The 23500-nt window shown below is 33.9% G+C and overlaps 2 protein-coding genes across 2 annotated transcripts; both read left to right on the forward strand.

Moving 5' to 3' along the window:
* The first annotated feature begins 2263 nt into the window (after nucleotides 1–2263).
* On the forward strand, nucleotides 2264–5117 carry LOC130956495 (uncharacterized). Its single transcript, XM_057883546.1, has 3 exons — nucleotides 2264–2996; nucleotides 3866–3946; nucleotides 4107–5117. The coding sequence occupies exons 1-3, from the start codon at nucleotides 2615–2617 to the stop codon at nucleotides 4532–4534; spliced, it is 891 nt and encodes a 296-aa protein (XP_057739529.1). The 5' UTR covers nucleotides 2264–2614; the 3' UTR covers nucleotides 4535–5117.
* A 13320-nt stretch (nucleotides 5118–18437) lies between these two features.
* LOC130955825 (uncharacterized) lies at nucleotides 18438–22293 on the forward strand. Its single transcript, XM_057882801.1, is given in 8 exon segments — nucleotides 18438–19066; nucleotides 19648–19740; nucleotides 19743–19978; nucleotides 20253–20592; nucleotides 21079–21227; nucleotides 21333–21426; nucleotides 21795–21866; nucleotides 21971–22293. Coding segments are annotated over 8 exon segments (1572 nt in total). The 5' UTR covers nucleotides 18438–18523; the 3' UTR covers nucleotides 22016–22293.
* Nucleotides 22294–23500: the final 1207 nt, after the last annotated feature.

Raw genomic sequence — 23500 nt, forward strand, 5'->3', positions numbered from 1 at the left:
TAGTCCATAAAATTACTCTAAAAGAATACTAATTTCACATGACATCTTACTATAATTAATAAAATTATTCTCAATATCATTTAACTATAATTAATAAAATTAACGTAATAAAATCACTAATTTTTAATACATATTACTATAATTAATTAAGTTATTCAAAATATTATTAATTTTTTTAGAACATCTTACTTTGAAAAAAAAGATATATTTTATATATCTAAATATTACTTTTATATTATATACAAATATCAGTCTTAATTTTTTTGTCCTTTTTTTATTAGATTTTGTAAAAAAATCATTTTTAAAAAATATTAAAAATATTTTAATTGATAAAATTAAAATATTATATGAATATTTATAAAAATTTTTAAATATTAGTTTGAATATAACAAAATATATTTATCTTATTTTTAACAAAATATATTTATCTTATTTTTTTACAATTAAATTTACTATAATTTTATTGTTGGAGAAAAACATTAATTCATTCACTCTTCTCTTATTATAATTAATAAAATTATTTTTCATATCATTTAACTATAGTTAATAAAATTAATGTAATAAAATTACTAATTTCTGATATATATATATATATATATAATTAATTAAATTACTCTAAATATTACTAATTTATAGTCTAGGTTGTAAGGTTTATAGGTTTATGAGGTCTTTATTAATGTAATATGAGATTTTTTTTATGTTATTTTCTTATATTTTTTATGCACTCTTTGTACTCTTTATCTATACTCATTTTTATAGTATCTTCTTGTAATTAATCATTTTTCATAACATATTACTATAGTTGATAAAATTAATTTAACATAATTATTAATTTTTTATACATATTAATATGATTAATAAAATTACTTTAAAAATTTACTAATTTTTCAGATCATATTACTATAATTTATAAAATTACTAAAGAAAAACTAATTTTTTAAATTATATTACTATAATCCATAAATTTACTCTAAAAAACTACTAATTTCACATGACATTTTACTATAATTAATAAAATTATTTTTGATATTATTTAACTATAATTAATAAAATTAACGTATCAAAATCACTAATTTTCAATATATATTACTATAATTAATTAAGTTATTTTAAATATTACTAATTTTTAGAATATCTTACTTTAGAAGAAGATTAAACCGAATTATTTAACTCATAATAATTGATTTAGAATATAGAATTAAATTTTTTAGTGATTCAAATGTAGAATTAATTTAAAATGTAAAATTTATTTATTATTTATTATTTTTTTCATAAAATATTTCATCCTTCTCAAAACTCCAACAAATAATGACCAGTGGATAAATCTAATCAACCTCGTTTTTTTGTTTAACAAAAAATTAAAAATCGTAAATTTTAATAATCCAACAAATTAAAAGGAAGATCTTATTGTGAAACTCACGCTCTCCTTGCTGCTCCTTGCTGCAAGGTTGTTGTGGATCCAGAACTTTACCGAGAAGATAGTGCCAAAGCCGCCTTGGCCCATTGGAGAGGAGAAGGAGTTGATGGCGCGTAGAAAAAGTGAGTAACAGATACAGTGAGGAGGTTTGGAGTCGTCGCCGGCGGTAAAGATAGTGGAAGGCGCAGTGAGCTTGCAACAGTCGAGGAAGAGGAGGAAGCTAAGAGAATGACGAAGAGAATGAAGGCATCTGCCCGGTGTACACGCGACAGCATCTCCCTCTTAATCTCATCCTTACTATACCGTAATCTTTTTTGTATGGTTGCTGTTGAGGCGTTGCTGCACACATGAAATATTGTCGTTTGGCAACGCGGTTGCGGGCGTTGGGGATGCCGTCATCGGAGGTGAAAGACCGTGTTGGTAAGGAGGGTCGTACGCGTTGGCAGTAAGGATATTGGCCAAGAAGCTATCCTGCCTACACGTTGTGCTATCATTGGAAGTGAAGTCCCATCCTCTTCCACTTTGGCTTGATGTCCCCACTCCGACAACGATGTGCAAAATAATACAAAAGAAATATCTTATTCAATAAAATTTTTATTAATTTTGAATTAATTTAAATATCTAATTTTTAATCTTTTGATATAATACCACAAAATATTTTAAATTTAACAACAGTAACCATCATAAAACTAATATTTATAAAGTTACCCCACTAACACAAAAATTATATAAACTATTAACTGGCCAATCATGTGAAATTAAGTTCAGAAAGATCTTTATCGTTAGATTAAAAAATATATAATAATCTAATGGTTTCTCATTAAAAATGCTCATCAGTCAGCCAAATCACTTTTTGGCACTTCGATGCACAAACACCTTTGGCATACCGAATCCGTCCCCAAGTAAAACCTACAAGAACAGTTCCATTAGCGCGGAATCTACTAAATCTTTGTCGTCTTCTTCAGGCTTAGTTTCAGCTCCCATTCTATTAATTCAAAATTCTAAATCCTGAAATTTTCCACGAGCAGAACTTCGTCTATTATTGATTATACCGATTTCGCTGTCCATCGCATCGTAATGTTAAAGGTTCAAGGGACCGACAATGGAGCGTTTCTGAAACCCTAGAAATAAAGAATTCCAATCTTGCCAGCTGAAGAGAGTTCTCAAAGTGATTTTGGGGCCTACTTACTTGCGTCCATGGCAATAATCGGCGACGCTCTCCGCCAGGCGTTCATGCCGAAACACGAGTACGAGAGCCTCAGAGAAGAAGAAAAAGCATGGGGCAAGATTCAGAGGCCTCTAGTTATTTCTGTTGTTGCCGTTATTATTATCGCAATCTTCGTTTGCACCGTTATCAGCTTGAGAATCCTATTTCCCGGTAGCAGCGGCAAGAGACCGTTCTGCGTGGATCGGAAGCTTCAGACGTGGCAGATAGGTACAACAAAGAGTGATTCCGATTCGGATCTTCTTCCCAGCGCTTTCTATCTCACAGACCAGGAGATCGCTGATTATTACTGGATGGTTGTGTTCATTCCTTCTTTCATCGTTTTCGCGGTTTCGTCTTTGTATCTTGTTGCTGGTAAGAGATTCGTTCATGTTATGCATTTATGGTTAGGGTTTTTGTGCCTGATTATCATTTTTACGGAAAGAGACTGGGATTTAATCACATTTACAGTCGGTGAGTGTGATACTTCGATGGTGTGTTTTCTTGTTTCTTCTATATCTAGTAATGAAAGCCTTTTATAGTTGTAAATTGAGGGAATTTAAGGCGCACCAGCTAAATTGAGATGAAAATGCTTTTAGTTGAAGAAATTCAGGAGTTATGTGCTGGAATTCTTGTCCAAGCAAATGCTGAGAAGAACTGCACTTAGATTTTTTAATTTTCCTTTTAGAGAAATTTATATAATCCATAATTGCCACTGATTCTGAAGTCCATTTGGTGTTGATGAAGGAATAAACTACTTACAATAGTCACTGGGCATATATAGCATGGCAAATGAGCTATGTAGAAGTGCCCTTCGTCCTTTCCTTTAGAATATATTGCGTGCGTTGCTTTAGGGGGAATCAAGTATTTCATATTTAGGGTTGTTGAATGATCCTGCAAAGCATCCTGTTTTATATAGGGTCTGGGAAGGGCCACACACAAAGGGTATTTATGTAGACAACTCAACCGGTCAACCGTTTCTCCAAGGCTTCTCTTTTGGACGAAAGTAACTTTGAATTATAAGCATAAAAGTGCAAGCTAAGTTTGAATGCTGTGCAAGTCCAAGTTGTATATGTCAGTAGTTCATATGTCTGATATAAGTGATAACTGCAACCGGATCATCCTCTCTCGTTATAGTTGCATGTTTTCAAAATCACATGTTTGCAAACATTGATGTCATCAATAATGTGAATATCTCTATGGATATTCTTGATGTTTTGTTTAATATGATAATTATCTTGCAGGCATTGCCGTGGCATTTTCTGCTCCAATAAGGCATGGATGCTTGAAGGTGGTTGAAAATAATTATTGTGCTTCAAGACGGGGTTTGTTTTCTTCCATGTCGATAATTATTCCTCGTCCTTTTCGAATGCTCTGAAATTATTATAACATCACTATTCTTCATATCTTCCTACATGAGAGCATTTTATGCATTCAACTGTCATTTACGTTACGTTTGATCTGTTTGCAATGGATAACTTACAGGTGGTGTGCGATGCCTATCCATCTTGAATATTATCTTTGCTATCCTTTTTGGTCTTCTTGCCTTGTTTCTTGGTTCAAGTCTGTTGACATTAGTGAGCAATTGCTCTTCACCTCTGTTTTGGTGTTTTGAAATTTCATCATGGGGACTGGTTATTCTATACAGTGGCACTGCCTTTTTCTTGAGGAGAAGGGCAGCTGTAATTCTTGATGAGGGAAACTTTAGTAGTAGAAATCTCGGGCTGGAAATGCTTGAAGCTAATCCTATGGAAATTACATCAGACGTGGAAAGACGCGTCAACGAAGGATTCAAAGCATGGATGGGTTCATCCCTTCTTTCCTCTGACGACGAAGATGAACCTGATAATTACGAAGAGGCACCTCATTTAACACGCACTAACTCAAACAGGCAAAGACTCGGCAGCTGTTGATATCATCCTTTCTAACCTTGAGAAGTGCTGGGATGGAAATAGAATTCAATTTCGGAGGAAAACAAAAAATGTTTGGACATGTACCATATCCGGAAAATGTTTGATTAAAGGGGTATGAATTTGGTGCTCCTTTGAACCATGATTTCATCTAGTTAGTTAGGGAATTTGTGTAGTTTAGTGTGTGAATGATTAAGCTTTTACTTGTATGTTGGCAAAGCTGTCTAGGCCCCATTTTTTTCCGCGGTTAGAATTATTTGCTCCATTATTGATTAATTATGTTGTCGTTGACCCAAAGATTTGCAAAGGTAGGATAGGATAATGCTTTTTTTAAATTTTTTTTAGAAAAATACTATTCTTTTTTTTAATTTTTTTTAGAAAAATATTATTTTAACAACCAAAATATAATCGACAATTAACAACTCATTGGTCAGTGGCAAACCCTTAAATGAATTTCAGTATCGGAGTGGATTAGTCCTTGACTTGCCGAGTTGGGGGATATCATGGAAAACCAAAAAAAATTGTGGCGATTTAGTCAAATAATTGATCCGTGTATACTAAAACAAGGTTATTAAACTCGCCTGTCTAAGTAAACTTATGGATCTTACCTAGACTTCTACAGGTAAATTTGTACAAGTTTATTGTTACAAATTATTTTAAAATAAAAAAATAGAGTAAACTATCATTTCTATCCATAAAAGTTAAAAATAGTGACAAATTTACCCATAGAAAAAGGAAAATACCAAAGTACCCATCAGTGATGACTTCCGTGTGTCAAAACTACCTCATTGTTACTTTCGTGTGGTCATTTTTGGTTAATGTGTGCATTTCGTAATAGGTTGGAAATCTTTGTCTTGTACCTCATCTCTTGTTTGGGCCTCCAGCTCAGTCCCACCATCATCCTCATAATGAGTATTACTTAATGTTGTCTCACTCATCTTTAACTGTTTCTTTGCTCTGTTTTTCTTCTTTGGAGTTGGGGTCCTCCTAACACAGGATTTGGGTCTGTGCTTAATTTGAATCCTACTAATATTTAAAATCTTAACTTCTGGTTTAGGAGCTTGATTTCCTTCAACCAAATCAGAAAAGTTTACGGAATGCTTAGTGAACAACTCAACTCTCCTCCCATTAACAATGGTTGCTTCATACATGGTCACAACATCCATGTCAAATCTCAGCAACTTTAACCCACCATCCAACTCCTTTTCTAGGTTGCAGTGAGTAAAATTCACTCACATTAGTGTACCCTGTATCCTTTAGCAAGTTAGTTATGAAGAACCTATTTAGAGGATACACATTCATCTCTCAATCTCCGTTTTTTCACCACCAACACATGCCAACTTTTCATCATCACCCTTTTCAAACTTTTCTCTGTGACTAATTACCAACATTATGTGGAGGTAGCCATCTTTACAAAGACATACACAGACAACACATCATTCATGATACAACCACACTACTTATGAAATGCAATCAAAACATTGGATGTCTAGCCAAAGTAGAAGAACACAACCAGATCAATCCTAAATAACAAGTAATCACATACCATCTTCATACTAGGTTAACCCAAAAAAAATTGAACCAATACAAATAAACCCTAATTAAAATTCCAAATCAATAACCATGCATCCACAACTGAGAAATTGACATCAAAGGGATGACAGATTACAGAGAAACTTTACTTACCTATGAATGGCACCACGCACTTCTAAGAGGTAAGACGTTCCACACCATCAAGCACTCTCTCTTCTATACGATGGTTATCGTCTGCAGCTAACCTACGCAAAAATGGTAGAAAACAACTAAGGGATATAATGTTTGACTGAAGAAGAAGAAAAACAGTTTGGCTCTACTAGGGCTCTGACCTCTGCTTTATGAAACGCTCGAATATGAGTAGTCTTTCTAACTCCTAATTTCTAATTACCATTTTTTAATAAATTTCTAACTACCATTTATATTTGAATACAAAATAAATTACAATTTCCACGTATGAAGACCCTCTAGGCTACGTAATGTCGTAATGTGCCACGTAAGAAGGGTTACTAACGAAGTCAACGCTAGAGTAACGATGGAATAGTTTCGACACACGAAAGTCATCATTGATGGATATATTTGGTATTTTTCTTTTTTTATGGGTAGATTTATCATCGTGTTCAACTTTCAAGTATAAAAATGGTAATTTACTCAAAAAATATATTATACAGAAGATAAAAAGTCATTCAAATTCAAGCATTTAAATTTAACAAAACTTAAATCAACACATAATATAATGAGAAACATTAGGAATTGAAGATCTGTCCCTCAACCAACATTCTCAGAGTTCTTAAAAATTGTCTAACTAATTCAAAATCATTCAAATAGCCATATATAATTAAAATTTAAAATCATTAACTAACTAATAACATACATAAACTAACAAATAAGAACTATGGACCATAATATTGGAAAAAAAAACTAAAATTCAATTGTTCATATAAGAATCTGTCTAACAGCGGAGGCACCAAAGTAATTTTTTTACAACCTGTGCTATTAAATAGGCAACACCAAATATATTCCAAATAGCAAATCCAATGATAGATATTAATTAATCAAACACCAAAATTTTTATCGTGAAAAAACACCCCAAAGAGGGACAAAAAATATACGGAATCTAGTCCAGTAAAATCTTTCATTATCAAAATAATGGGTACACTATCAGTCTTCCTAATAGCACTAGGGCATCTCAACAATCAATAACATATATCATCAAAATTGATAGAATCAACATAAATCCTCCACAAAGTGGATATCTCAAATCAGACAAAAGAAAAGATAATACAACTAGCAAGTTATATTCTAATGTTTATCTCTACACCAAAAACAACATATTAAAATTTCATAAGAAATTGAGCAAATTTACTAGTTCAATGAGATCAAAATAACATTGCTCTTTTTTCCTTTTTTCTTCTCCTCTTCGACGCTGATCTCCTCCCTCCCTCTTTGTATTTCTTTTGTTCTCTTTTGTTATGTTGAAGAAGACTCTGTCTCTCTCTCTCTCTCTCCCTCTCATGTGGCTACAACCACTTCTTTTTTTTCTTTTTTATTTAAACTGGGGGCTCCACTTAAGTTGGAAACCCACCAACAAATTACTCTCTTACCAATTCAAGTGGGGATAGATTGCTCCACCAAACTCACCTTTTCTTTGCAATAATCAAACTTTATTGTAGGTAAATTCTTAATCATCATATCTAAACCATTATCATCAGTATGGATTTGCTCAAGTGAATATGACTTAATCTCAAGCGCTTAACGTATCCAATGATACCTTACCTCTATTTTGCTTCAATCTGGAATGAAATGCTGAATTCTTACTGAGATGGATAGTACTTTGGTTGTCACAAAATAACACAAACTTCTCTTGATTGATTCCTAACTCTTGTAAAAATTTCTTCATCCATAAGAGTTCCTTAGAAGCTTTAACAATAGTAATGTATTCTGCCTCTATAATAGACAAAGGAACATGTTTCTGAAGTTGGAATTGCCACGACACAACTTCCATTGCAAAATTCATCATATAACCAGAAGTAGACTTTCCTGAATCAAGATCCCCATCCATATCTGCATCTATGTAACCATTCAGCACAGGTTAGCCACTCCTAAAGCATAAACAAACTCTAAAAGTACCACTAAGGTATCTGAGAATCCACTTTACTCTTTGCTAGGGTTTCTTGCCAGGATTATAGAGAAATTGACTAACAATTCCAATAGCATAAGCAATATCTGACCTGGTGCAAACCATAGCATACATCAAACTATCAACTACACATGCATATGGAATCTTCATTTCTTTTTTTTCTTTCTCAATTGTAGGACATTGCTGCGAACTTAGCTTGAAATGACTAGCAAGTGGAGTACTAACGGATTTGGAATTACTCATACTAAACCTCTCTAAAACCTTCTCAATGTACTTTTACTGCAACAACCATAATTTTCCATTCTTCCTATCACGAGTGATACTCATGTCAAGGATTTTTTTTACAGGACCCAAATTCTTCATAGCAAAATATTTGTTCAAGTCTTTTTTAAGAATTTTAATATTCTTATTGTCATGACCAACAATCAATATGTCATCAACATAAAGCAAGAGAATTATAAAGTCACCATCAGAAAATTTCTTGACATACACACAATGATCAGAAGTTTTACTATACCCATGACCTTCTATGAAGGAATCAAACTTTGTGTATCACTGCCTTGGCGCTTGCTTCAATCCATATAAGCTCTTCTTCAACTTACATACACGATGCTACTTTTTTTAACCTCAAAACCCTCTGGTTGCTCCATATAAATCTATTTATCTATGTCACATCAAGCTACTTAACCTCTAAATTCAAGCTAGCCACTAATCCAAATACAACTTGAATAGAGGACATCTTCACAACTGGAGAGAAAATCTCTTTAAAATCAATACATTTCTTTTGTTCAAAGCCTTTCACAACCAACTATGCTTTGTACCTTGGCCGTGAAGCATTTTCATCTACTTTCAATTTGAACATCCATTTATTTTTGAATGCTTTCTTACCATTTGACAATTTCACCAATTCAAACATATGATTCTGGTGGTTCAAGTGGAACTCCAACATTTGGTGAAACTTTTGCAACTGGCATCTCAAGTTCAGGTGTAGGTTCATCATGCAAATCATCACCATCATTATCAACTTGTGAATCTTCACCATTAACAGGAGGTCTAGTAGAAGGACTAGGTTCATCATCAGCAGAATGTCTAACAGTTGTTGTTGGCTTATCTGTCATCTCAAGGTCTTCAATAGTTTAGTCTTAAAAAAAAAGTCACATATCGGCTTCTAATTATTTTCTTGTTATCCCATAATCTGTAACCAAAGTCTTCATGACCATAACCCATGAAGTTACGCTACTTTGACTTTCCATCAAGTTTGGACCTTTCATCTCTTGGAATGTGAACAAAAGCTAGCCGAACACTCGCAAGTGATTATAGGAGACATCTTTTTCTCTCCAAACTTTCTTTGGAATGTCACCATTTAGTGAAACTAAAGGAGAAATATTGATCAAATCTATTGTAGTCTTCATCGCTTTACCCTAAAATGATTTAGGCAACTTTGTGTGAGAAAGTATATACCTGACTCTATCGTTGATAATGCAATTTATTCTTTCTACAACTCCGTTATATTGAGGAGTCTTAGGAACTATCTTCTCAAACTTGATCCCATATCCTTTGTAATACTCTTCAAATGGACCCCTGTATTTACCATCATTATCTACTCAAACACATTTTAATTTTCTTCTTGTTTCTCTTTTAACAATTGTATGAAAGTAATTGAAGATACCGAGCAGCTGGTCTTCAGATTTTAAAATAAAAGTCTACACTTTCAAAAAATAATCATCAATAAAAGTAACAAAATATGATGCACTGCCTAGTGTCTTAGCATCCATAACTCAAACATCAATGTGAACTAAATCTAGAACATGTGATCTCCTATTAGGTCTAGAATTATGAAATGATACTCTAATATGCTTTCCAACAAAACAATGAGTACAAGTATTTAAAATTGTATCTTACAATGGAAGTGAGTGCTTCTTAGCTAAGACACTAAGTCCTTTCTCACTCAAGTGACCAATATGCATATGCCAAAAATCAGAAGAGGAATCATTAGGTATGTTCACCTTTTCTTTGCAAAACTTTGCTTGTAAACTGGTAGAGTAGTGAGACTGATGGTAATCAGTGGCTAAGAGAAGGAGGGTTGAATCTTGGTCTTCCTTTTCTACTTTGGATGTATCTTTACTTTCTGATGTGGAATACAGGAGAAATTTTGATTTTGTCTTCTGATACGAGAGGAGCTAGAACACTATGGTTTTTAGAACAAATATAGTGATACGTTGTTGAGTTGAGAAATTAGGAGACACTTTTATTTTTGTGTTAGAAGTTGCAGAACCAGAAATAGAGAGGAGATTAGAAGGTGACACACAGATGTATCCTGATTTGGCTACTCAGTACAATGTAGCCTACATCCAGTCTCCATCACAACAATGATGAAATTTTCACTATCTTTTCAACAGTTTACATTCACCAATTCTCCTTAGGATTTACCCCAATCTTATCTGGGACAAGTCCAGATTCTAATCCAACCTGAATTTGACTAGGACTCATCCTAACTTTCAACAGCAAAGTGCTAACCCAACTTGCAAGGGAATCCACTCAGGATCATGACACAAAATAGAATACTAACAAAGGATTTTTGAAATAATTTAGCATTTTTCTCCAAGTTTAACTTTCTTCCTTTTACCACTCATTGGTTTTTTTGTACAAACCTCACCTTGTTTGCCTTTTTTTCCAATAATACTCAAACAGACTAAACTGAAAAAAAGAATTATTAAATGAAAACCATGAAGGAGAAGAACATGAACAGATCAAGGAGCTATGAGAACTAAAACAAGTGCTCTTTCTCTCTTACTCAATCCTTGGCCATTCACCCTTGTTATAGAGGAGTGAAGCTTCCAAGGTTTGAACCAAGTTCAACACTTAGGTTGTCTTCTTCTCCAACATCAGAACCAGCAGCGGTGTAGTCAGAGGAGAGAGAGAAGGCTGAGATATTGACATGCATCTAAACCATTCTCTTTCATCTTTTTTCTTCAAGCTCCTTGAATTTGGACCATGTATCTTTCTTTTGGCCCCAAGTTTGATTTTTTATCATTGATGAGCCACTGAGCACTTTTGACTTCACTCTCTTTATAGTTGCTTGAATGGTGCTTGTAACTCAGAGAATTTCTTCACAGTGTCTCGTTGAAAGCACAAATGAAAAAAATCACCTTTTTGTGATCTTCTGTTGCGTTAAGATCTTCCCTTTGTTGTAGTCCTTTTACTTTTCCTTCTTGCTTGAAAATGGAAGCTATCTTTTTGTTCTTCTTTTTGTCCTAGTTTTGGATCTTTCCTCTTTCTTCTTTCTTGGTTTAGAGATTAATTTGATAAGGAAGAAAAAGGGAAGAGAAAGAAGAGAAAGTTTGTGTTCGGTGGAAGTAAAGAAAGATTCAAATGCACTTTAATTTGTTTATTTGATTGGTGACTAGGTTGAAGAGAGATGGATTTGTATGTGTTCACCGAAATGGACTTGGATCTTTATTTGGGCCAACTTTCTTTCTTTTCTTTCACATGGTTTCAACAACTTATTGAATCAAATATTGTTTATGCTGAACTTGATGTTGGGCCAGTGTGCGTGTGGGTACAAGCTTAATGGGCTTGTTTCAATTCAATTTCTGCACACTAAACAAAATACATCACAAAACTAATTTGATAATAATCCAAATAATGTTTGGTCATCACTTTTATCATGTTCTAGTTTTCCAAACTCAACAGAGACTATTGTCTTCTTTAGCAACAATGAGAGTTCCTTTGGTAATGTTGCATTTTCCACTACAAAAAGAAGTGCAATACCCCTCTTGATCCAATACATTCACTGAAATCAGATTAAACTGCATATCTAGCACATGTCTAACATTCTTCAACTGCAACTTGCATTCCATGTTAGTTTCAAGTCGCACATCACCCATGCCAATGATGTCACACACCCCCTTTATCTCCCAATTTGATCTTGCAAAATTTTTAACAGTATAAGAAGTAAAAAATTCATGCCTCAGAGTGACATGATATGAGCATCAGAGTCTAAAATCCAAGTAGAATCATCACAGACAAGATTAACATAGTTTTCATCATATGTGATAAGAGCATCTTCATAAATAATAGCAGCAGTTTCTTTATCACTATCTTTACCTCTATCTTTATTTTTTTCCTTGATTATTCTCTTTTCAAGAATCTACAATACCTCTTGATATGTCCTGCGTTGCCACAGTGGTGACAAATGAACTCCCTTCTTGACTTGTACTTTTCTCTTGACTTGCTTCGACTCTTTGACCTGTCAGAACTATGAGGTTTTCTACTTTGACTTTTTCTTCGTGACTCTGAAACAAGTGCTTCTGACTAGGAGGAGACATTAATCACATCTCGTTCTCTTCTTCTGGCTTCTTCATTCAACATGGTCTCTTTAACTATTACTAATGTCAACTTTTCTTTTGGAGCTGAATTAGTCAGTATCACGATCAAAACTTCCCAACTATCAAACAAAGAAGTCAGCAATAACAAGATTTGCAACTCATCATTTAAAGTGATATCGTTATTTTTCAGTTAGTTTATAGTCTTCTGAAATATGCTCAAGTGTTCAAGCATGAATTTACCTTCAATATATTTCATATTGACTAGCTTCTAAATCAAGAATGCTTCTTGCACATTCTTTCTCTCATATAACTCCTTCAATTTCTGTCACATCTTATTGACATTAGTTTTGGTGTCAACATATGGATACACACAAAGATCAATCCATTGTCTAATCAAAGCAACTGCCTTTTGATTCAACTTCTTCCATTCAACGTTGAATTTATTACTTTTGGATTTATCTCTATCCACAGGATCATACAAGTCCTTGCTGTACAACATATCTTCTATGAGGGTCTTCCAAATTAAGTAATTTTTCGAATTCAATTTGATCATATTTGGCTCCTGAATATTTTTCTCCATTTAATCAGCACAGAGATCAACAACCAAATTTCTGGATACCACTTTGTTGGAAAAATCGAGGTTTAGATAAGAACCTATGTAGGGATGGCAAAAACCCTCTGCGGGGCAGGTATCCGCGAGGATTTACCCACCGGGGAGCAGGTTTGAGGGACATTTTTTCCCTGTGGAGGGCACGTACGGGTATCTGTATAATAAACGAGGCAGGGATATGGTGAGAGATCCATGCCTCGTGAGTATCCATTTATTACCCCTGATTGTAAAATTACAAAAATAACCTCATATATATAAGTTTGTTGAAACCCGACTCCCTCAAACCACAATCTCTTTTCCTCTCTCTCACTCACTTCACGCTCTCACATGAGCTTCTCTTTCACAGTCATCTCACTCGATCTCTCCAAAACCTCGCCACCTTCTCCTTCTTCCTTTTGACTACATCGCCGGTGTGCTCACTCTCAGTCCCTCACCTTCCTCTGTCGCTACCGCCACTCACTCTTCCTCTGACTACTTTGCTCACTGCTTGCTGCTAGCTTCACTGCCGCCTCCACCTCTGCTTCGCAATGAAGCCTCAGATCTGCGATGTTGATGACAACCTTCCTCCAGTAACACCTCTGCTCTATAATGTCGATGACGTCTCTCTCACCACGACTTTGCGTTGCCTCTGTTCAGCAAAGACGATAACGATTGTGCTCCCTCTCCGTGGCCGGCCACCTTGTAATAAGTTAGATGTTTTTGTTAATTGATTAAATTGGTTTTAACATATGTTTTTATTTTTAATTGATGAAATTGCTATGAAATTGAGACATTGGAGTTAGGGTTTAAATTATGTTAATGTGAACTGGATTTAAATTTGGGGTTTTGATTCTGTTAATGTGAAATTGGGATTATGTTTAGGATTTAGATTTTGTTGATTGATAAATTTGGATTAAAATTAAATTCTATTGCTATAAAATTAGAATTAGGGTTTAGATTCTTAGTTTTTCACTATAAATTGGATCATAATACTGAGACTTTTATGAAATTGTTGTTGTTTACTGGATTTTTTTCTTTTTAATTTTTTTTCTTATTTGTTTCCTCAATTCCTCCAAACCCCGCGGATATCCTAGTATCGGAGGGGGGGGGGGACAGGTCCCCATTACTTGTCACGGGGACGGGGAGGGTTTTTGGAGGCGGGGGGAGGGGATGTCCTTGCCCCATGGGGACCCGTTGCCATTCCTAAACCTATCTAATAGCAGAAGCACCAAAGTAATTTTTCTATAACCTATGCAATTAAATAGGCAACACCAAAGATACTTTAACCAGCAAATCCAATGGTGAAAATTAAATAATAAAGTACCAGAATTTTTATCATAGAAAACTTCCAAAAAGGGACAAAAAATCTACGAGACTTAGTCCAATAAAATCTTTCACTATCAAAATGATGAGTACACAATTAGTCTTTCTAGTAGTACTAGGGCATCTCAATAATCAATAAAATACATCATCAAAACTGATGGAATCAACATAAACTCTCCATAAAGTGGGCATCTCAAATTAGATAAAAGAAAATACAATATAGCTAACAAGTTATATCCTAATGTTCTTCTTTACACTAGAAATAATATACTAAAATTTCATAAGAAATAGAGCAAGTTTATCGATTCAATAAGATCAAAATGGCATTGCTCTTTTCTCCTTTTTTCTTCTCCTCTTCGACACTGCTCTCACTCTCTCCTTATTTGTATTTCTTTTTTTTTCTCTTTTGTTATGTTGAAGAACTCTCTCTCTCATGTGACTACTACCACTTTTTTCCTTTTTTTTATTTAAACTGTGGGTCCCACTTGAGTTGGGGACCTAACAACACATAATTTATACAAATTACAAATAATAATTTATAACACTATAAACCTGTAAATCGAAATAGGCATAGGCTAATAGAAATAATTTGTTTTAAAAAAAATTACATGAAGCACGAGCGTGGCTGCATGACAACGACCAAGAGCATAGGTTTGGATTTTTCACACTAAAAATAGGATTGACATTGCAAGTATAGTCCAAACCCAATAATTGATCATCAATCAAATGTCAATCCAAATATGTCACTATTCAAAACCAATTCAATTCCGGGAGTGTTTAGTTCCCGGGTCGTCTTCCAAGGACACTTGAGATCAATGAGTGTACAATTCCGGTTGTGAAGCTCAAGGGGTTTTCAATAAAGAGATGAACATATAAAGAAATAAAAAAATCTTCAAAATTGTAATAAATGAACTAATAAAGGAATTAAAGAACTAACTATGCAATATAGACAAGTTAGGTATAAAAAGGATTAATATGAAAGTGTGTGAAAGATTTAAAGCATAAATGGAATCTTGGCTTGGAATGAGCTAAGGGTCCTTTTCTTGTTGGAACCATAACTATGCCAATTAGAATGGATTAATCTCACTTGGTTAACCCTCACATCGGAGAGTAAGTTAAATGAGCATAAGTGTTCTTAACCCATAAATCCTAAATTACTTGCTAATTACCTTAGCAACAAATTAGCGTTAGGGGGAACAAGAACAATTAACAATCCAAAAATTGACACTAAATATTGGATATTCCAACTCTAGGAACCCAATTACTCATTTTTCTCAAACCAAGAGGTAAAAAATTAGCCCATAATCATAATTGACATTTTGTCAAACACTTGGTGGGCAAAAACACTAAACATAAAAAAAATGAGAAAAGACTTGAAACTAAAAGTAATAAATGATATCAATCAACAATAATAACTCAAGCATGCCTGTAACGATCATCAATCATTAAATTCATCAACAAGAAATTGAAATTACAAAGAGTAAACAAAATTGAACTATGACTTGAATTATAAGAAAGAGTATGAACAATGTAGTTATAAAGAGTAGTAACAAAGAGGTACTTACAATGGAAGCTAGCAAAATCCAAGATAAAAAATAAAGATGGCACTTGAATATAAAATCCTAGTATAAACCCTAATAGAGATGATGAAAAATTTAGAGAAAAATTACTTTAAAGCCTCTTACTACTACTTCTAAAACTACCCTAATGTTATGCTATGCTATGGTCTTCATTTTCTCCTTCAATATGAGCTATTTGCTTCAGAAATGGGCCTCTAACCCACCAAAATCGCGAATCACGTGCAATTTTAATGAAGGCATGTAAGGGCACCTGTGCGTACGCACAGACGTGTGCGCACGCACACTCTACCAAAAACTCTATCTGTGCATACGCACGAGTGGCTGTGCGCACGCACACTAAGTGATGATCTGAATGTTCGCACAGCGCGTACAATGCAGCTCACGCGCACGCGTCGCTCTGCTCTAATGCCTGTGCGTACACATGCAGGTCTGTGCGTACGCACACATCGCTGTGCTCTTCTCCTTTGATTCTTCATGCTTCCTCCTCTTTGCATGCTCCTCTTCCATTCTCTCCAAGTCATTCCTACCTTATATATCTGAAATCACTCACAAACAACATCAAGGCATCGAATGGAAGGCAAATAGAATAAAATAGGCTAAATTAGGCACAAAAGAGCATGTTTTCATAATCAAGCACAAATTAGGAGGAGAGTTCAAAAGCATGCTATTTAAGAGAATAAGTGCAAGTTTATATGATGAAATCCATTCAATTTCAACCAAAAATCATCATCAAATATGGATTCATCACTGCACTACTGATGTAGAAGCAAAAACAGCAAAAAAGGGTGAATGAACGAAGAAGAACAAGAAGGTCGACTTTCACTAAGAAGCAGGAGGCGTGGTAGCAAATAGTTGTACACAATGAGTGTGGACAAAGAAGACGAGCACAAAAAAATAAAGTGAAGTTGGGAATAGTAGCACGGCGATAAATAGTTGTAGAAGCGTGCTATGGATAAAGAAGAGTGACAAGTGAGAATGAGAGAGTGGATGTGGGAATAACGATGCGGTGACGAATGGTTGTAAAAACGTGCGGCTGCGACGGCCAGAGAAAAGTGACAAAGGATGGAAGAAAGAATAGAACTGACTTAATGTAACCTTAAGCAATGATTTGTTTCTTTTTTTTTTTTAAAAAAAGGAACAAAATAATATCGTTTTGAAACAATTTAGGGCAAAATTTAAATTTGTGAACTCGTGGTTAGATTTGCGAAGTTGTCCAGGTCTACCTAAAAATGAATTTGAGTCTAAATCAACTCAATTCCATCACCTAAAAATATAAATTTGTACAAATTTACAAGTTATCTCGCGAGTTTGAGAACAATAACTACAAATTTAAAATTAAACTAGTTATTGGTATACACAAAATATACATTAAAATGGATTTTTTTTACTTAAATAAATTAAAGAAGATAGAATCAAATTTACATGAATTTCTCTAAATAAATTTTCAACACACAATTCCCGGTTCTTATATTTATAATGTTAATTCATTAATCATGGTAGTCATGGAATTTCTTTTAAAAAATAAACATAAATTATTATAGGATAATGAGTTTCTATTTATACACATTGTCTTGGAACAATTTATATAAACATAAAAAAAATTCATGCCTTAAAAATTTATTTTAAGGAATTCATGTAAATTTGACTCATTTTAAATTTATTTAAATAAAAAACCTTTTTTTATTTACTCAAATTGTCCTTTTATAATAATTTATTTGATTTTGCTGAAGAAAAAATTTAAATAAATATTAAAATTTTGAATCTTAAATTTTAAATTTTAAAATTTGAATTATTAATATAAAATATAATAGATAAAATTTTTGTTTAATTAACAAGTAATGCACTTTACTTTTTATAAAACGATAAAGGATTTCCATTTGAAAATGGATAAAGTTGAAGTAAAAACAAATAAAACTTATTGGATGAAGTGTCCTCTTTGGATTGGATTTTGGTTTATAGGTAAAATTAGTGTTGGCAATCTTAAATTTTCTTTTTAAAAAATTTTGATTTTGACTTGAAAAAAATTGCAAAATAAAAATTATATTAAATATTAAAAATTACATTAAATTATACTAAATGTTAAAATATTTAAAAAAAATTTGAATAAAAAAAGCATATTTTACTTTATAATATTTCATATTTAAGGTTAGTTTGATAAAACAATAACATTTGTGATATATAAAATGTTTTCTTAAGTTTAATTTATTTTTTTAAAATTGAATAAAAGTTTATAATTTATCAAAATTTACACTAAATAAAATGTAAATAGAGTGTATTTCAATGTAACTCTTTTATTATTTTATTTTATTTTATCTTATAGGAGAAAATAAAGTGAGAAAAAGAAGAAAGCCCAAACTCACTATAGTACATAGGTGTGGTAAGCCCTATATCAAAGCCCAACGCGTAGTTGTCTTCCTTTGGTTACTCAGTCTCTCACCACACTACCAACTTAAACCCTAATATCCCTCCCTTTCTCCACTCCTCCATCGACCCACCACCATGGCAGCCATCGACTACGAAGACGCACGCGGCGGCTCCTACGACGACCGCCGCCAAACACCACCACAGCAGGACCTCGGCTACGACCCAAACTTCGTCCCCGACTCCGTCAAATCCTTCGTGGTCCACCTCTACCGTCACATCCGCGAGAAGAATGTCTACGAGATACACCAGATGTATGAGACCTCCTTCCACACTCTCTCCGACCGTCTCTTCAAGGACTCGCCCTGGCCCTCCGTCGATGCCGTCGCTCACTACGTCGACAACGACCACGTCTTCTGCCTCCTCTACCGTGAGATGTGGTTCCGCCACCTGTACGCTCGCTTAACCCCTACGCTCCGCCAGAGGATCGATTCGTGGGACAATTACTGCAGCTTGTTCCAGGTGGTGCTTCATGGTGTTGTCAACATGCAGCTTCCGAATCAGTGGCTATGGGATATGGTTGATGAGTTCGTTTACCAGTTCCAGAGCTTCTGCCAGTACCGCGCCAAGATGAAGAACAAGACAGAGCAGGAGATCGCTCTCTTGCGCCAGTTCGATCAGGTGAATACTTAAATTACTTTTGTTTTGGATATTAATTTCGTCCATTAGTGGTTGACATAGGCTTCAATTCGAACTATGGAGTATAGATCAATTTGTTTGTTGATTTAGGGTTCTTTTATTCTTTCAACTATTAGAATGTTGTAAAGATAATCTTTATAATACTTGTTTGCTGTGTTTTGTAAGGACTGAGTTTAATTTTGTTGTACTATTGTTGAAAAATGGATTTCACCAGGTTGGCAACTTTGCCGAGGGTATCGATACCATATTGGTTTCCTCCTTTCCCTGTTGCCTATAGTAGACCAAGCTGAATGATAGTTAATGGTTGTGCCGATTTTTTAGTCAGTGCACTTGTCTATTGATGCTAACATTGTGCAATATTAAAATCAAATCATATGTTTTTGTTTTAAAACTCTTAATATAGTAGGTGGTTGAGTCCAACACTTTTTCCCACGTGGCAATATATAATCGAATGTCTACGTGAAGCTTTTTTTTATATTGACGATGTAATAAAGTTAAATCCTGGTTTCTATTTACTACTAAGTGGGTTAATGCTGAATGTTTGTGGACTTATTGACTTGTAGGCTTGGAATGTTTATGGGGTTCTTAACTTCTTGCAAGCGCTTGTGGAGAAGTCCATGATTATTCAGATACTTGAGCAGGAGAAGGAGGGCTGGAGCAGTTCACTGCTACTGATGGTTATGACTACAATGGAGGAAGTAACGTGTTGAAGGTGTTGGGGTATTTCAGCATGGTTGGGTTGCTGCGTGTGCATTGTCTTCTCGGTGATTATCATACGGGGCTCAAGTGCTTGCAACCTATTGACATTAGTCAACAGGGTGTTTACACAAGCGTGATTGGAAGCCACATCACAACCATATATCACTATGGTTTTGCTAATCTCATGCTCCGCAGGTGTGATGATTGGTTGATTTTGTTTCAATATTGAACAAGTGTTTGATTTTATTGATACATTTGTTGTTTATTGTTGGTGATAGGCTTGTAGCTGAGTTCACTTTCTAATTGCCTTTTATATTAAGAATAATATCTATAAAAAATTTTAATAGAGAACACAAAAGATTGTTAGTTCATTGAATCCATTGGAAGATACAAAACTTTGTACTTCTATTTTTTGTTTATATTATTAATTATTAATACCATATGACCTAGCTTGCTGCCTTCTCTACAGATACGTGGAAGCAATTCGTGAATTTAACAAGATTCTCTTGTATATCTTTAAGACAAAGCAATACCATCAGAAATCACCACAGTATGAGCAGATATTGAAGAAAAATGAACAAATGTATGCCTTGCTGGCTATTTGCCTTTCACTCTGCCCACAAAACAGGCTTGTTGATGAAACTGTGAACTCTCAATTGCGAGAGAAGTATGGTGAAAAGATGATTAGAATGCAAAGATATGATGATGAGGCATTTGCTATATATGACGAGCTCTTCTCCTATGCATGTCCCAAATTCATCACTCCTTCAGCACCTAGTTTTGAGGAGCCCCTTGTAAATTATAACCAGGTATTCCTTGGATCCTATCTGAATCATCAAAATAACATTTTGATTAGCCCAACAGATGAACAGAACTTCAAATTCTAGTTGGGCCCAACTATGTTCACATTTGAACATCATTTTTCATCCTGTCTGCAATCTTGAAGGCTTGAATTTAATCTGGTTAAATACCTTAAACTTGTATAATCCAGTGGTCTTCTAAAAGAATGAGAATAATCTATTGAAAGATAGTCAGTGGGGCATCCTGTGAACCTTGTTAAAGTGAAACTTTGGATTTTTGTTCTCATAATATTTTATCAACTGATTGCAATAGTAATGTTTGTTTTTGCTTTTTTGTTGCCAAGTGTTTATTCACTTGTTTAAGCATTCCTTGGTACATGTTCATTTATTTCTTTGAGCCCTCCGTGCCTCTGACTTGTGTTGGTAGTCTCTTGGCTTCCCTCCCTTCACCCTTTCTTATATCATTAATTATTAAATGTCTTTTTGTTCTGTCAGGATGCCTATAGGCTACAATTGAAACTGTTCCTTTATGAAGCCAAGCAACAACAGTTGCTATCAGGTGTCCGTACCTTCTTGAAGGTGTACTCAACGATCTCACTTGCAAAACTTGCAAGTTACATGGAAGTTGATGAACCCACCTTAAGGTTGCAAGATATCCAACTATTTGTGTTCCATTGAATTAAATTTTGCATATAAAATATAACTTTTGGAAAGTTTATTCATGTACTTCCTTTTTTATGGTCTGGTAGGACTATCTTGATGACATACAAGCACAAGACACATTCAGTGGATAGTGATGGAAAAGTCATATCGAATGCTGATGTGGATTTCTACATAGATGATGTAAGCATCCTCACTATGCAGCAGCTTCTTCATAATATGAATATAAGCATTTTCTTGGGCAAAAAATCCTTATTAGAAACTGTTACTGAACCATCGAAGAACTGGTCAATAATGGGCTGTTGTTGGTCTTTTAGCTTGTTTCTTCCTTTCTTGATTTGTTTTGCTTTATCATATTTTAAGAATAACAGAACTCAGTGATGGTGAATGGAATCCATGTTAATGCAATAGACATTGGACGGCAGTTTAGATTAAATTTCCGTGTGTTTAACAGAGACTTCGGTTTTCATCTTTTTAAAATTGAAATGTATGACAATTTCTATGTTAAATGGTTTGCTGCAGCTTTTGAATTACTATGTTGCTTGTTGCAGGACATGATTCGTGTTATGGAGTCTAAGCCTGCCAAGCGATATGGGGATTACTTTTTGCGGCAGATTGCCAAGGTATGTTTATGTACTGCATTGGTGATGCAAATTTTCTAGTGTGCTGAGCTTAAGATGATATTTCATCATTTCATGACATTGTTGGATTGTGTGTTTCTTTGCAGCTTGAAGGGGTAATCAATGAGATGGACAGTGTAAAACTGGAGTGAGTTGTTGCTATCAGCCGCTCTGCCGAATGGACTTGTTCATGACAACATGTTGCGTATTGTCGAGCACAATTTTTCGGTAGGAGTAATTGTGTTGTTTTTTGAGGTATTGGATGTAGTTAGTTTTCAACATGCAATACTCATTGTTCCCCTTCTCAACTTGATTTTATTTAAAGAAGGAATTTACCCACTTACCCCGTCTCAAGAAAGGGCATAAAGTTCATAATTTTTTCGATTTGTTTGGTTATTGTTGTATTTATTTGTCATTGATCCTTTTGTCATGTGTTCCTCCCCGCAAAGTTATTTGTATGGAATACTGCACAAATGGCGAGAGCAACTTGATCTCTAGTCTGTCTCTTCTCCCTTAATCCGTTTCTTATCAAATGCTGCTCTGTTAAGCCAAATCCAATTCCGTTGTGCCTTATAAAAGGACAATCTAACTATCATTTCAGAAATGATTCACGACGAATTACCCTATTGGATACTGTTGTTCTGCCCCTTCTTCCGCATCTCGCGAGATTGAAAAGTTCGATTTCCCTTTCTGCGAAATATTAGAGATGTAGAGGCACTTGCTTAGAGCTAGAAGTTAATGACACGGCTGTGTTTCCCTTCCAAATCCGTGAAAGTTAAGCACAATATTAATGCTATGGCGTAACGCAATTCTCGTATTTGTGATGGATGGGTTTATATTTGATGGTGATTCAGTGTTCATCCGTGTTACATTTAGGACTTGGTTAACTCTTAATTTGTAATATGATAAATGGAAATTTTTTTTTTTCCAAAGTCGGGTTATTTTATTCAATGAAATCGATTTAGTAAAAAATAAGGGACAATAAAACAAAAATAAGGAATTGAAAAAGTATAGGAACTCTTAATTTGTAAGCTGATAAATGGAATTTTTTTTCCAAAGTCAGATTATTTTATTCAATGAAATCGATATAGTAAAAAATAAGGGATAATAAAACAAAAATAAAGAATTGAAAAAGTATAGGAAAATAATTAATATAGTAAAAAACGTTAACAACTGATTTAAAAAGGAAGGTAAAATTAATTTTAAAATTTAAATTATCACTACAGGAGGTTCCGTTATGGCGTCGGCACCAGAGGTCTAAAAGCTTAATGTACATTTAGGTTTTAGGTTTGTTGTTGATCATTATTGATTTTCTCTATAATTTTTTTTTTCACTTCTAATACTTTTTTTTATATTTTGATTTTTTTATTAAATTTTTTATTATAATTTTGTTATAATATGAATTATTGATTTTATTAAAAATGATAAAATAAATAAAAGATTGATCATACATAATAATAGAGTCATGAGTAATAAAATTTTATCATCCAAAATAATACTAAATAAAAGAATACCAAAAATATTAAAACAATTATTTTAATTTTTTACAATTTGTATTATTGTTCTTATTAGAAATGATAAATTAAATAAAAAATTAATTATAAATAATAATAAAAATATAACTAGTAAAAAGTTAG

The sequence above is a fragment of the Arachis stenosperma genome, chromosome 10 (genome assembly GCF_014773155.1).
Source record: "Arachis stenosperma cultivar V10309 chromosome 10, arast.V10309.gnm1.PFL2, whole genome shotgun sequence".
NCBI classification, from domain to species: Eukaryota; Viridiplantae; Streptophyta; class Magnoliopsida; order Fabales; family Fabaceae; genus Arachis; species Arachis stenosperma.

Coding starts and splice junctions, on each gene's coding strand:
- LOC130956495 (XM_057883546.1), top strand. CDS start 2,615: ATGGCAATAATCGGCGACGCTCTCCGCCAGGCGTTCATGCCGAAACAC. Junction 2,997..3,865: donor GTCTTTGTATCTTGTTGCTG/GTAAGAGATTCG, acceptor ATTATCTTGCAG/GCATTGCCGTGGCATTTTCT. Junction 3,947..4,106: donor TTATTGTGCTTCAAGACGGG/GTTTGTTTTCTT, acceptor GATAACTTACAG/GTGGTGTGCGATGCCTATCC.